The sequence below is a fragment of the Rasamsonia byssochlamydoides genome (genome assembly GCF_041956645.1).
Source record: "Rasamsonia byssochlamydoides strain NRRL 3658 unplaced genomic scaffold VTN77scaffold_27, whole genome shotgun sequence".
Taxonomy (NCBI): domain Eukaryota; kingdom Fungi; phylum Ascomycota; class Eurotiomycetes; order Eurotiales; family Trichocomaceae; genus Rasamsonia; species Rasamsonia byssochlamydoides.
Genome location: NW_027192410.1, coordinates 294,125 through 308,302, shown reverse-complemented (window position 1 = coordinate 308,302; position 14,178 = coordinate 294,125). Strand labels below are relative to the sequence as shown.

The 14,178-nt window shown below is 51.0% G+C and overlaps 6 protein-coding genes across 6 annotated transcripts; 5 read left to right on the top strand and 1 right to left on the bottom strand.

Annotated features, from left to right (window-relative positions):
- Window positions 1-274: 274 nt before the first annotated feature.
- VTN77DRAFT_3848 (uncharacterized protein) lies at window positions 275-2,434 on the top strand (the record flags this gene model as incomplete). Its single annotated transcript, XM_069419841.1, has 1 exon — window positions 275-2,434. One exon carries the CDS (start codon window positions 275-277, stop codon window positions 2,432-2,434), a length of 2,160 nt encoding a protein of 719 aa, XP_069278198.1.
- A 1,183-nt stretch (window positions 2,435-3,617) lies between these two features.
- On the bottom strand, window positions 3,618-4,321 carry VTN77DRAFT_3847 (uncharacterized protein; the record flags this gene model as incomplete). The annotated part of the gene is made up of 3 exons (XM_069419840.1): window positions 3,618-3,984; window positions 4,045-4,241; window positions 4,319-4,321. 3 exons carry the CDS (start codon window positions 4,319-4,321, stop codon window positions 3,618-3,620), a joined length of 567 nt encoding a protein of 188 aa, XP_069278197.1.
- A 278-nt stretch (window positions 4,322-4,599) lies between these two features.
- On the top strand, window positions 4,600-6,564 carry VTN77DRAFT_3846 (uncharacterized protein; the record flags this gene model as incomplete). Its single annotated transcript, XM_069419839.1, has 4 exons — window positions 4,600-4,635; window positions 4,699-4,713; window positions 4,769-4,990; window positions 5,077-6,564. 4 exons carry the CDS (start codon window positions 4,600-4,602, stop codon window positions 6,562-6,564), a joined length of 1,761 nt encoding a protein of 586 aa, XP_069278196.1.
- Window positions 6,565-7,892: 1,328 nt separating this feature from the next.
- On the top strand, window positions 7,893-9,707 carry VTN77DRAFT_3845 (uncharacterized protein; the record flags this gene model as incomplete). Its single annotated transcript, XM_069419838.1, has 2 exons — window positions 7,893-7,989; window positions 8,053-9,707. 2 exons carry the CDS (start codon window positions 7,893-7,895, stop codon window positions 9,705-9,707), a joined length of 1,752 nt encoding a protein of 583 aa, XP_069278195.1.
- A 2,078-nt stretch (window positions 9,708-11,785) lies between these two features.
- VTN77DRAFT_3844 (uncharacterized protein) lies at window positions 11,786-12,262 on the top strand (the record flags this gene model as incomplete). The annotated part of the gene is made up of 1 exon (XM_069419837.1): window positions 11,786-12,262. One exon carries the CDS (start codon window positions 11,786-11,788, stop codon window positions 12,260-12,262), a length of 477 nt encoding a protein of 158 aa, XP_069278194.1.
- A 970-nt stretch (window positions 12,263-13,232) lies between these two features.
- VTN77DRAFT_3843 (uncharacterized protein) lies at window positions 13,233-13,877 on the top strand (the record flags this gene model as incomplete). Its single annotated transcript, XM_069419836.1, has 2 exons — window positions 13,233-13,235; window positions 13,308-13,877. 2 exons carry the CDS (start codon window positions 13,233-13,235, stop codon window positions 13,875-13,877), a joined length of 573 nt encoding a protein of 190 aa, XP_069278193.1.
- Between the last annotated feature and the right edge of the window lie 301 nt (window positions 13,878-14,178).

Genomic DNA, 14,178 nt, shown 5'->3' with positions numbered 1-14,178 from the left:
TTGTGGGGAAGGCTCTGCCTGTTGTTTGGCTATCGATAAAAGTTTTCCGGGAACGCGCAGAGACCAGCAGTGCAACGTCGAGCCTTGCCGCTGAACTAAGATATCATCCATGGATGTCCGATAATCGATCCATCAGGATATACTCGACAGGGATGTGAAACAAGACGTTTCGGATCGACAAACATCGAAAATTGCGTATGGACTCCGGACCGTCATACTCTCATGATTTGCCAACCATCGCCTGTGTTCGGCGACCAGCTCTTCCCCTCTCGCCATGACCGTTCGTCCGGAGAGTTACCATGCAAGCACCTTGAATCCATTCAGTGGCGCAAGCGGCAACCACTATGACATGTCTTCTCTCCCCGTACAGAGCGGTTCGGTACTAGCCTCTATATGTGCTTCGGCTCTGTTTCTTTACTATATGCTCTCATATTTTGATCTTCTGCCTGTGACAATCTCACGAGTTCTTTGGAATACCCTTGTCCATTTAACGCCGTCTCGCATCATCCTTGCGCTGGACTCGACGACCGAATCTCAGGACCAAGTCGCCTCGATGGCGTTCCCTAGCTTCCAAGCAAAAAGCGAAGCGATGCAACGAATATTGGGTCTCGATAAGAGTTCGTTGTATTCCATATTTCCCCGCGCGCGAAGCTTGTCGGGGTTCGGGAACGCCCTGCTGGGTGGAAAGGAGCCCATCCCTCCCGGGCTAGGGAACTGGGACAATTCCTGTTATCAGAACAGTATCATACAAGGGCTGGCATCGCTCCGGTCGTTCGAAGCTTTTCTTGAACGGAATATTCAAGACCTGGCCGACCGAGGTACGCTCTCGACGCATCGTGCTCTGAGGGATATCATTCAGCGACTGAACGACCCCGCGAACCATGGGCAGAGGCTTTGGATACCTCCGGATTTAAAATCTATGAGTAGCTGGCAACAACAAGATGCACAGGAATATTTCTCGAAAATTATCGATCAAATCGACAGGGAGATTTCGCAAGCGTCAAAGAGACTGACAAGTAATCTTGGATTGAAGGTGGCGGGACCACATGAGCATGTTCTGGGAGTTTCCTCTGCATCAGACGACAGGAGGCTTCGTGTTCACGGGACTGAACAGTACGCCTCGCTTCGAAATCCTCTAGAGGGTCTGCTCGCGCAACGAGTAGGCTGCATGCGGTGTGGTTGGACTGAAGGTCTGTCGCTGATCCCGTTCAATTGTCTCACAGTCTCCCTTGGGAGGAACTGGGAGTATGATATACGAGAGTGTCTGGATGATTACATGACGCTGGAGCCTATCGAGGGCGTCGAATGTGCTAAATGCACCTTGCTGCGCACCAAGGAGCAGCTCGGTCATCTTCTGAAGCAAATTGAAGAAGATGAGGAACTCGCAGATGGATCACAAACTCCAAAACTGTCAGACGCACTCAAGAGTTCTGCTCAATCACGTCTCCAAGCCGTCCAAGAAGCCCTGGACGATGAGGATTTCACGGAGAAGACGCTGTCAAAGAAATGCCATATCCCGTCGAAGAATAGAGTATCGACGACGAAATCGAGGCAAGCTGTGATTGCCAGGGCGCCGAAGTCCCTTGTCATTCATGTTAATCGAAGCGTGTTTGATGAAAACACTGGCATACTGAGAAAGAACTATGCAGACGTCAGATTCCCAAAGACTCTCGATTTGGACGAGTGGTGTTTGGGGACAAAGGCTGTTGAGAAAGGCGAGGACGCTCTAGAGAGATGGGACACCGATCCCCAGCAGTCCATGCTTCCTCGACCAGGGATTACGAGGGAAGTTCTTGACCGGCGATATGAGCTGCGTGCTGTTGTAACGCACTATGGCAGACACGAAAACGGGCACTATATCTGCTACCGGAAATATTCCATGGAACATTTCCCTGTGAATGTCCCTGAAGCGGTCCTCCACGCGGATGGAGAGAAGGAGAGGCCCGAGCGTTGGTTCCGTCTCAGTGACGATGATGTGCAGATGGTCAGTGAACGGAACGTGTTCTCGCAGGGTGGGGTTTTTATGCTTTTCTACGAGTGCGTTGAAGGACCGCATTCCGCAGACGAAGACGAAAGGCTTGAGGATGCCCGGTCGGACATTGACGAGAAAGCCGTCATAAATGGACAAGAAGAGTCTGTTGCGCCGACTACTAGTCTAGAGGCACCTTCCAATCAGCCCTCCACTGGTGAACCCTTAGATGGGGACAGGGGCATTCCGGCAACAGATGAGACATCTTCAACCGAATCTGAGGTCTTTGACTCGGATACGTCTGTAGGGAGTCAACCGTCGAGCATGTCGGCTCCGGAAGGTGCCAAACCGTCCGATACCACTCCTGAAGCCATCTCAACCGAGCCAAACACAGCTGCAGTTGCTGAGGAAGATCAAAAGAAGGAGAAACCATTATTATCACCATCCATTGTAAAGGCGCAATGACCGGATTTTGGTTTTTACACCCACACCCCCACACCTATGTAACAAACACATCCTATGTAACAACAACAGCTCCTTAATTACGACTTTTATTTGATACCCAGGGAGCATAGCAATGGCACGAGGCGGAATGAACGGCTTGTTGGCTCATCTTGACTAAAGGCGTTGATATGTTCTTTCTTGCAATTTCCCCTTCCGCATCCTGCTGCTCAGCAGCATCGTGGCAATTTCTCTTCCTGAATATTTGTTTCTGTACTATATAACTAACTGTCTTATCATATCACCATCACCTGCTAGATTATGTTATTGATTGAATACAGACACACGCACACACAGAGACACGAATCTTTTAGCGAGCCAAGAAGATATCTGGATAGATGTATGTACCTAGGTACCTATTCTACAGCTAGATTTTTTACACCTGGATCGGCGCTACAGGAGTTGGTTTTTTGGGGCGCTCTCTCTCTCTCTCTCTCTCTCTCTCTCTCTCTCTCTCTCTTGCTCTCTCTTTCCTTCCTCTTGGTCAAATTGAATTGAATCAACATGGAGAAGGCCACCTGATTGGATGGATTGGAATATTGCATGCAGCATTTGTAATGTAATAGTGTGAGCATCATTCGCATCCTATCTTATACAGTTACCTAGTCTTTTTTTTGACTTGAGCTGTTCTCAGGAATGGTATTTATTGAGAGGAGAGAATTCTATCCAAGTGATACTTTCTTCGGTTCTCCCTTCACGTAATGAATGGGGGACTCCGAATTTCATGAATCTCAAGAATGTGATTGCTGGCATCTGGCTTGAAGATATCTTGCCTTGCGTCAGGGAAAGTCACTGTGATACAGTGCAGTTAGTCACTCCTAAGGATGATTCCTTGACAGGATAGGTAATACCGGAATCAGACGAGGCATTTACTTGAGCATATTGTACTAGCTAGCAAAGCGACGATTCTTGTGAATACCAACAGGCGTGATATATTTGCTAACTTTGTCCTTATGTTCCAATAAAAGCAAGAGGGGAAAAAATCACCTTATATAACTAGCATATTGAGTTCCAAGGTATGAACACGGTCCGCTTATCTTCTCCAAACGCCAAAACTCGCTAAAATGCTCGCATAAGAATGTGTATGATGCCCAACTCCCGTAACCAGAAGAGCAAAAGACAGATCAACAGAGGTATCAAAACCAGACTAAAAAACGCCCGCTCTCGCCATCACATCCCGGAACTGCTCAAGCGTTACTCCAGCATTCACTCCCGCGCCACCGTTCGCTTCGCAAATCATGTCCTTGAGTAACTCATCGCCGACACTGTCCTCCTTCAGGTCGCGGGCTATGCGACGCAGGTGGTTCAGCGTGATGGGCCCGTCCGTGCCGTGCGTGAAGAGACGGTATGCAGCGTCGACTTCTTCGGCGAGGGAGTCCTCGCTGCGCATGTGCAGCTTTGCGGCTGCCACGGAGAGGAAGGGTGCGTAGGGGACGAAGCCGGTCGAGGTAGGGTCGACGGCGGAGATGATGGAGGAGAGTTCGGAGGGGGAGGAGGGAGGGAGACCGAGGGCTCTGCAAGTAGACATATGTTAAACCAGGTACTCAGAAATAAAGAAGCAGGCAACAACGTACATTAATGCCCTACGAACATCCTCAGTACGAATGACCCCTTCTTTCTCGTCCGCAAACTCCTCGTTCACAGTGGCGAAGAGACGGAAGGCCTCCTTGATCTCGTTCTCTTCTTCGGCGGTAATGTTGTTCTCTTTCGCGAGCTTGGATTGTCGGCTCTTTTTCTCTTTTGGAGCTCCGCCGCCACGCCGTTTAGGGGGCTATATTACAGCCAAAGATGACGGGTTAGCAAGGTTACTAACAGACTATCCGATAGCAGGGATTATTAGCGACTTACCATGTCGATGGAAGCTTGCAGCGGTGTGTTGCGGAGTTATTATTATTGCATCTTTCGGCGCATTGGTTGAAAGCACTGATAGTAATGACGGGTGGGGAGAACCACCGCGACTATCTTTGGCTTTAGGCTAAATTAATAATGATTTAGCGTCCGCAGGGGAGCTCCGCTGACGTGATGCCGGTGCCTTGCGCCAATGATGCGGAACTTAAATACGTGCATAGTACCTTGCTAGTTGACAAAAATGATAGCTATCAAATCATCCCGCACATAGAAATAAAAAGATGGACGTCGAGCTGTGGGTCTACGACCTCTCGAAGGTGGTGTTGCGATGATTCGTCTACATATCCTCCGTGAAAAATGGTTGCTAACCAAGATTACAGGGTCTGGCGCGAATGGTACGTGACTTAGCTGTATCTACGGAGTTTGTATCTTCCTAATTGGCGATGGCAGTGGTCGCTCCCCTTGACCGGAGTCCAGATCGATGCCATATACCATACGTCCCTGGTCTTTGGAGGAGTGGAGTATTTCTATGGTCAGGGTATTCAGAGAAAAGTGCCCGGAACCACGCACCATGGCGAACCGATGGAGAAACTGCACATGGGGCGAACGGAGCTCCCCAACGAGGTGATACAGGAGTATATCGAGTCTTTGGCTCAGGTCTACACGCCAGAGGTGGGCGCCTACACACGAATTAGGGCTAAAACATGAAAATAGCCTCCCTTGTCAATATCTAGACTGACTCACCGTGATTTCGACAGTCGTATGATCTCTTCTTGCACAATTGCAACAACTTCACCCAAGATCTGGCCATGTTCCTCGTCGGGAAGAGTATCCCGGAACATATCCGGTCTTTGCCAGAGACCTTCCTTAGCACACCGTTTGGACAGATGATGAAACCGCAGATTGACAAGGCCCTCCGTGGAATCACGCAGGCAGATGCCGGTCAAGATGTCCCAGTACCTACTGGACGAGCAGCGCCTCCGGTACCCCAGCCTAGCACAGCTCAAGGCGGAGTGTCAAGGCCAGTCAAAGGTTACGTGAGGAACGTTAGTAATCTGCGGGAATTGGAGGAGCAGCTCGCCCTTGCATCGAATACCTGCGCAGTCATCTTTTTCACCTCGTCGACCTGTGCGCCATGCAAGATCGTATATCCAACGTATGAGGAGTTGGCAGAGGAGGCCGGCGACAAGGCGGTCCTGATCAAGGTCGATCTCAACTTTGCGTTCGACGTGGGAGCGAAGTATAGCGTCCGTGCTACTCCAACCTTTATGACCTTTTTGAAGGGCAAGAAAGAAAATGAATGGAGCGGCGCCAACCCAGCCCAACTCAAGGGCAATGTCCGCATGCTAATCCAGATGGCATTCCCGCCGCACCCTCACCGTGATCTTCGACTCCCGAGTTTTCAGAGAAAAATCACCAACTATGTCACATATACGAAAATTCCTCCGCTGGACAAGCTCTTGCACAAGATTGGGACTTATGGCGCCGATCCAACCATCCAATCCGTCGTAGATTTTGTCAAACAGAGAAATTTGACCGTCCCGGCGGAAGCTCCAGTGCCGAATTTATCCTCTTTAGCCGCATATCTGCAGTCGACCTACCCGACAATGCCCATTGACATTCGTTTCGCCATGGTCGATCTGGTTCGCGTCGCCTTCCTGGATTCTCGCGTGAGCGGGTTCTTTGCAGAGGAACCCGAGCACAAGACGCTGCAGACGCTCTTCTCTCACTTCACCGATCTTGCTGCCTGTCCTTACAACCTCCGCATCGTCATGCTCCAGCTGGCCTGTAATCTCTTCACCACGCCACTTTATCCCGAGCAGATTGCATCCAACCAGTCGCTATGCGAAACCTGCATCCGCTTGCTCACAGGCTGCCTCTTGGACAGCCATACTAATCTCCGTGTTGTCGCGGCCTCTTTTGCGTACAATTTGGCCGCCTATAACCACAACGAGCGCTTTGAGGGCCGTCCGGACAAACTGTCGGAAGGTGACCAAGTCGAGCTGGTGGCTTCGTTGCTCGAGGCGATTGGGAAGGAAGAAGAAAGCATTGAGGCGCTGCACGGCTGTCTCTTTGCCCTTGGTCTCTTCCTCTACGAGGCCCCCTTGGACGGAGAGGTCATTGATCTTTGTCGAGCGATGGGGATTGCGGATACAGTAAAGGCAAAGAGTCAAGTGGATGCATTAAAGAGCGAGCCTCTCCTGAAGGAAGTTGGACAGGAGTTGCTGGGGAAAGGTCTGAAATGACTGCGTTGTTCCTACCCCGATCTGTATTGTTTCTCATCGTTCCATCACGAAGTCATGAAGCTTTTTTTTTTCCTCCCCTTGATTTTGACTATTTCAGTGGAGTGGCATGTCTGATAGATCGTACATCCTTTTTTTCTCTTACTTTGCCATTCACTCACCGCCATTCTCCATCAGGAAGGACGTATCTCACCACAACAGGAAAGTGCCTTCCATTTTGGTTTACACATGATGTTTATTATTTCTTTTGCTGTAATTGTATTGATTCTCGCTGGTGTAAAAAACCTCGCGGTTGCAATATTTCTAGGGAAACGAGCACAGAGTACTCCATACAGTACGTCATGACCAGCTGAACACTCCGTACTTAACTATCTTTAGATGCTGTTTCTGCTTCTTGGAGGACCCAGCTGTCATCATGATCTAAAAATAAGTACGCCTTATGGGCCCTGGAGACTCTCAATGGAGAGGTGGTAACTGCTGGTCTAGCCTTGCGGATCGCCATAGCAACACTTCAGACCAGTCGCGTCTTCGTATGACGCAACCCCCCCTGCCAGATCGCGATCTAACCCATTTCGGCAAAATCTAAACGAACCCACGGATCACATGTTCGACCGAGTAGATCTCCAGGTCTGCAAGACATACTATTCTGTATCCATGCATTGTGGATTGTATCCTCTTTGAAAGTGGGTTTGGAACATTCTGCAACGCTTCTGGCCTTTGTCTGGTTTGCAGTGAGGCTTGTTTGTCTTGTTCTCATCGGAAGGTTCCCCTCCCTGCGTTCCAGGCCCCTGGATGCGGGGTGTGATCAGTAAGTAAACACTGTACGACAGCAGCTGTCGATGTAGCACACGCTGACGTCCCTCCTTCTCTCCTCCTCAATCAGCAGTCGCGTTTTGCTCGATTTATTAAACTGCAAACCCGTGGATGTCGCTACAGTTCGGATATCATAAATAAAAATCGGTTATTTAGCAGACGAGGAGGAAGGGGAGTACGAAGGAAAGAAGTCGCGTGTGAAGAAAGGTAGCGTAGTGGCAGGAGCAAGCCAGTTAACTCTTCTGTCTTTCTTTTTTACTTTACTCTCTACCGTGCAACTCATGTACCACAATCATCTTCGCCGACAACGCGACATCCTCGCTCAATTAGTGCAGTTATTGAGGGAGAACAGCAGGGAAATGGCGCTGGACACGCGTTTATACAACAATATCGGCTCCATCCCGCATTTTCCCGCCTCTTCCATGTCTGGCGCGGCCGCCACCAGCCTCTCGTCAACAGCATCTGCGGCAGCAATGAGGTCTACGGCGTCGAGTCCGTCCTTGAGATCCAGAGAAAGCATGGTTGTACCCATAGAACGACAAGATGGGGTCTCGAGTCCAACTCCTGGGGGTAATGTGAAGGTCGTCGTGCGGGTTAGAGGATTTCTGCCCAGAGGTAGGTTCAATAAATGACCATCATGCAGTGGTGGGAGTTGACAGAGGGCTCTGCCCCGTACAGAAATCGAACGAGGCGCGGAATGCCTGATTTCTATGGATCCCCATACTCAAGCGACTACACTCAGAGCACCCCAGACAGACGCAGTGAGCTCAGGAAAACCCCGGTCACAGGCGCGCGGCAAGGTTCTCGAGGACAAGACCTTTACCTTTGACCACTCGTTCTGGTCCCACAATGAGGCGGATGAGCACTATGCCGACCAGGAGGATGTGTATAACTGTCTCGGAGAAGAATTCCTGGATCACAACTTCGAGGGGTACCACACCTGTATCTTTGCTTACGGCCAGACTGGCTCAGGAAAGAGCTACACCATGATGGGAACACCAGAGCGGCCTGGTTTGATACCAAGGACCTGTGAAGACCTGTTTCAGCGAATTGAGGCATGCCAATCTCCCAACACGAGTTACAATGTCCGTGTCTCGTACTTCGAAGTGTACAATGAGCATGTGCGCGATCTGCTTGTCCCCCGGACGGATCCTCCATACTACCTCAAGATCCGCGAGTCTCCCACAGATGGCCCATATATCAAAGACCTGACAGAAGTTCCCGTCAGAAGCTTTGCAGAGGTCATGAAATTGATGAGGAAGGGGGATATGTCGCGTACTACGGCCAGCACTAAGATGAACGATACCTCGTCGCGATCCCACGCCGTGTTCACCATCGTGCTCAAGCAGATTCATCATGATCTCGCCACAGATGAGACCATGGAGCGAACTGCGCGGATCCGGCTGGTCGACCTTGCGGGGTCTGAACGTGCCAAAGCCACAGAGGCAACGGGTCAAAGGCTGCGAGAGGGTTCCAACATTAATAAATCACTGACTACCCTGGGCAGGGTCATCGCCGCGCTGGCTGATCCGAAGCAGCAACGACCCGGCGGGAGACGGAATAAGGAGGTGGTTCCCTATCGCGACTCCATTCTAACGTGGCTACTGAAAGACAGCCTGGGTGGGAATTCGAAGACAGCCATGATTGCTTGTGTCTCCCCAACCGATTATGAGGAGACTCTTTCCACCCTTCGCTACGCTGACCAGGCCAAGCATATCCGCACACGGGCTGTGGTCAATCAGGACCACGTTTCTGCTGCCGAACGGGACGCGCAGATTGCAGCGATGGCAGAGCAAATCCGTATCTTGCAGCTCAGCGTCAGCCAGCATGCGGCCAGCAAGCGGGAGAGTGAGTTGCAGAACGAGAAATTAGAGGAATATCAACAGCAGGTGGACAAACTGCAGCGTCTGATGGAAGAGACGAAAATGGTGAGCGAGTGCAAGATTCGACAGCTGCAGACAGAAAACGAGGCGCTCCGCACGCATCTTAAGCTGGCGCTGGAGAGTCTCAAGAACCCCATTCCGGCCGTCCCTCTGCAGAAACGTTTAAGCAGCCTAGGGTCCCTATGCGGAGAGGAAGATGCGGCCCCGACAGAGACAGAGAACGAGACGGAAGCAGAGACCACATCGATCTGGGAGGATGATACCGCTGACCAGTCAGACCCGAATGAGGTGGACGCCCACGAGATGCAAGCGGATATGGAGGATCTGCTTTACGAGCTGAGTCTCTTCAAACAGAAGATGGCTGCCGATCAGGAGAGGTTTGGCATCAATAAGAAGTCGGACGGGAAACAGCGGCGGGCATTTGGGCGGGTTCTGGTCAACAATGCCTGATGGCTAGGAAATATTTCATGACGGGAGGCAATATTATCGGAAGGCAAAATTAAGGGACAACACAGGAGTCTGGAGGATTTTGATATTGGGATTTTTGTTTTGGAAGGAGATTTGTACGGAGTACTTGGAGTCAATACCCATTCACGATGAAATGACGCATTCAGAAAATAATTCTTTTTCAATAGCTTTTTTCTTTGTCTGGTTTATATGCACCGCTGCACATCCTTTTTGTTTTTTTTTTTTTTCGTTTAATGGACGACTAGTGAATATAAATAGAACGGGCTATTTATATGATTTCGTGCCTGAGTTGCTGCCAGCCCGAATACCAATATGAGTGGATGATCTGCGAATCTGGGCACAATCACCATTAGCGTATAAAATCGAGGCCACAGTAGGACCTAGTTACTGTTCCTCGATTATGTCCAAACAATAATGATGAGTACAAAAGTCGTCAAAGATATGGAAAAGAAACCAATGAATTCCCAATTTATGCCTTCTAGCTTGTGACGTTCCAGCTGCATGGTTGGGCTCCACCAGTGCTTTTTCTAGAAGTTAGGGTTCACCGAGCTGCAGGCCAGAAAGAAATATTAAATGAAAGATGGAGTTTGGGGGTTTTTGGCCTGGGGGGTGCCGTGGCTTTGGCGGCAGCTGGGGGCCATTCCCTATGCTTTTGCGGCGTTAGTCCTCATGCTTCATGATCGCTTCATGAGTCAGCCCACTCATGCCCGAGACCGTTATCCTCACCACCGCCCGAGCCTTCATCCCACTACGGATACTCCACCACCAGAATTCCCAGAGCCGTCCAATGCCCCTCTCGCCGTCTGCGCAAGCATTGTGCCGTCTTCACCCGACATGACGAATCCTCGAGAGTCGGAGGTGACCCCTCCGGTCGCAACGTCTTCTTCGCCGGCAGAGACCGTGCAACAAAAGGACCAGCAGCCACAACGGCAAGCGGCTGACGCCAAACAGGTGAATGGGGATTCGAAACCGGCGAAGCAGCAGCAGCAACAACAACAAAAAACCAAAGATGCGCCTGCGGATGAAGGCACAGAAAAACTGTCTCCTGCAGAACTGAAAAAGAGGGCCAAGGCCGAAAAGGCTGCCCGGCGAGCAAAGGTGAAGGAAGAGAGGGAAAAAGCTGCTGCGGCAGGTGAACAGCACGTACAGGGAGGTCAAGCACCGCCATCTGTGAAGAAGGGACAAGCTGGTGGAGGGAAAGATGCTGCTGGGGCCGTCCAAAAGGGGCAGAAACAAGCTGGCGTACCTCGTCGAGGATCTGCCCAACCTGTCTCTGCAGCGGCGGCGCCGGAGAAAAGAGAAGATAAGAATGTTGCGGTCTTTGGACATCTCTATGGGAATCCCAGACGGACTACCATTGCGGGTGCTGGGAAGGAGGTTCATCCTGCAGTTCTGGCGCTGGGTTTGCAGATACGGGACTACGTTATTTGTGGCAGCAGTGCGCGGTGTGTCGCTACGCTGCTTGCATTCAAGCGGGTCAGTTGAACATCTATCATTTACTCTACTTCGCCAGAAAAGGTTTTCTTTGTTAACACTACGTCTAGGTCATCGAATCCTACACGACCCCCCTGGGCACCTCCTTGGCTCGTCACTTGACCACCCATCTGTCTCATCAAATCACCTATCTGTCGACCTGCCGTCCGCTGTCAATCAGCCAGGGAAACGCTATCCGCGCCCTCAAATTGTTCATCTCTTCCATTGACCCGTCTGTTCCCGAGGCGACCGCCAAAGCTTCTCTCTGCGACTTCATCGACAGTTTCATCCGCGAAAAGATCACAGTCGCCGACCAGGTGATTGCCAACAGTGCTGCGCAAAAGATCAACGACGGCGACGTCATCGTCACCTTTGCAGGAAGCTCCATCGTGAAGCAGACTCTGCTCACGGCCCACAAACAGGGCAAGAAGTTCTGCGTGTCCATCATCGACTCGCGTCCGTTGTTCGAAGGGAAGAACCTGGCCCGGGCTCTGGCCAATGCCGGCCTGGAGGTGCAGTATACGTTGATCCACGGCATCAGCCATGCCATCAAGGACGCCACCAAGGTCTTCCTGGGAGCTCACGCCATGACGGGCAACGGGAGACTATATTCGCGCGTCGGCACGGCGTTGGTCGCGATGTCGGCCAAGGAGCGGTCTGGTGGGGTTGAAGTCCCGGTGATCGTATGCTGTGAGACAGTGAAATTCACCGATCGAGTCGCCCTCGATAGCATCGTTGTCAATGAGATCGCGGATGCCGACGAACTGGTCACGACGCAGCCACGGCAGCAGGTGACTGGCATTCCAGATCCACAAGCCGCCCCGAACGAGCCTGGCAGCAAGAAGGCCAACACCAGCAATATCACCGATGCGATTTCGAGCCTGAGTCTGAGTCAAAGCACATCTTCCCCGCTCAAGAACTGGAGAGACGTGCCGAATCTGCAGCTGTTGAACATTATGCATGATGTTACCCCAGCTGAATATGTGGACATGGTGGTGACGGAGATGGGCAGCTTGCCCCCTAGCGCAGTTCCTGTAGTGCATCGCATGAGCACGAATTCATGAGGTTGCCGTTACTCGGTCGGGGAATTGTGTTACCTAGTGCCAGACTTCGTCCGGCATGTCTCCAGACACAGACTGTCGACTTTCACAGGTCTAGACAAGGGATTGTCCTCCTGTATTACTTACTGGTGGTACCGGTATGCGAAAAAGGGTTGAAAGTGGGTTTCAGAAAGCAGGGCTTTCCAAACACAAAAGTTCGATGTCTGTTCTATTTCTTTGATTCACCAGCATGCCGAGAGGCGTGGATCTTCTACTTCTACACATTGCTATAGACGAGGCTTTCGTTTTAGAGGGCTTATATTTATTATAAAGCCAGGGATTTCAGAAGACGAAGGGCTGCAAAGCCAGTGCGCGTGAAGACTGCGCATGAAGGCTGCACTACAGTCTACGAGAGAAGATTCTTCAGCGGCCGTGGAGAGATCGAGAGAGATGGTCATTTATCATCATGCTGTACTGTACCATTCCTCCTCGGTAGAAGTAATGATTTTCAAGCAGATCAAATTAAAAAGTCGATTTACAGTTCAATTCCCTCAATAGCAAGAATCCGATATTATTGCGGACTGTAGCCATATCATGTACTCCGTACAGTAAGTGAAATCGAGCAGCAACCAAAAATGGGAGGCGGTGACGATGACACTCCCCGCAAATGGCGGAGAAATGCGGCAGAACGGAGGATGTTTTGATTGTTTGTCGAGTCGATATCACTCCCGATTATTGACTTAGCAGACATTAATACTGAAAACAGCCCAGCTCTGTGATGCAAGAACATCATACGCACCCATTTCGTGATCAGGTTGATTTGGTGACTTGTCTGAAACCTGCTTCCTGCCGTCCGCTCATTGAAGTGATCAATCAGTCGTATCCGATCGACTCGACGAGGACCGAGAAGCTACTTACGTACAGACATTGAATAACAGTCCACACAGCCAAGTGTTTATATTTGGCCTGTTCAGGGCTCTTCCCAGCAAACAACATGGTATGTACATCCTCTCTCAAGTCCCAGACAAATTCTACGGACGTTCAATTGACCTTGGTTCACTATCGCTAGTCGAAAGACTCCTCCCCAACCTACATTCACATGCACCACCCGCGCCTAGCAGACTACTTCGAAGACTTCACGCGCCCCCACACCTCCCTATACTCCAACCTCGCAGCAGCAGCTGCGCAGCAGCACCATCATCACAGCCAGCAACAACACAACGGAGGGAATTCTTCTGCAGCAGTAACGTACGGCTCCTCCGCCTCCCCCTCCACATTGGGAATCCCCTCATTCCTCCCCATCGAAGACATCTACGTCCCGCCGCAGTACCAGCCTCTCAACCCGGAAGACGAAGATGATGTCGTGCCCGACCAGCATGCCGCGTTTGGCATCGCGCGCGCGATGGACGCTGCGACTGCGACGCGTCGCGAGCCGGTGTGGAGGGATCTGGGGTTGCAGGATCTTGTGAGGGGGGCGCCTCGCGGTGGTGGGAACCCTGGTGGTAGAGGTCGTCAGCGTGGAAATGTCGTTGCCGCTACGGGCTTCCTGCCTTCTTCGTCTTCGGCTGTTGCGGCGGGGTGGAGGTTGAAGCAGGCGGGGGCATTGATGGGTGGGAGGAGGACGGTTTGCTTACGGTAGTTGTCTCTTTCAGCTTCAATAGCAGCGTACCGATTGATATCTGATATCTGGGATCTAAATGCATGACGGAGGGTAAATTCATGGCATGGCATAGCATGGTTTGGGAGTCTGGGGTTTATAGGGCCTGTTTCGTTTTCTTTCTTCAGCAGCTTTCACAGGTCGGTTTCATGGGTTGGTCAGGCGGCGTTTGTTGGTGGGAAATATCTCTATTTTGAGGGCTTTCCCCCCTTTCTTGTCTGTTTGTTCGTTGATTTTTTTTTAATTCATCTTAAAGGCAGACATAAATAGACATGACACATAC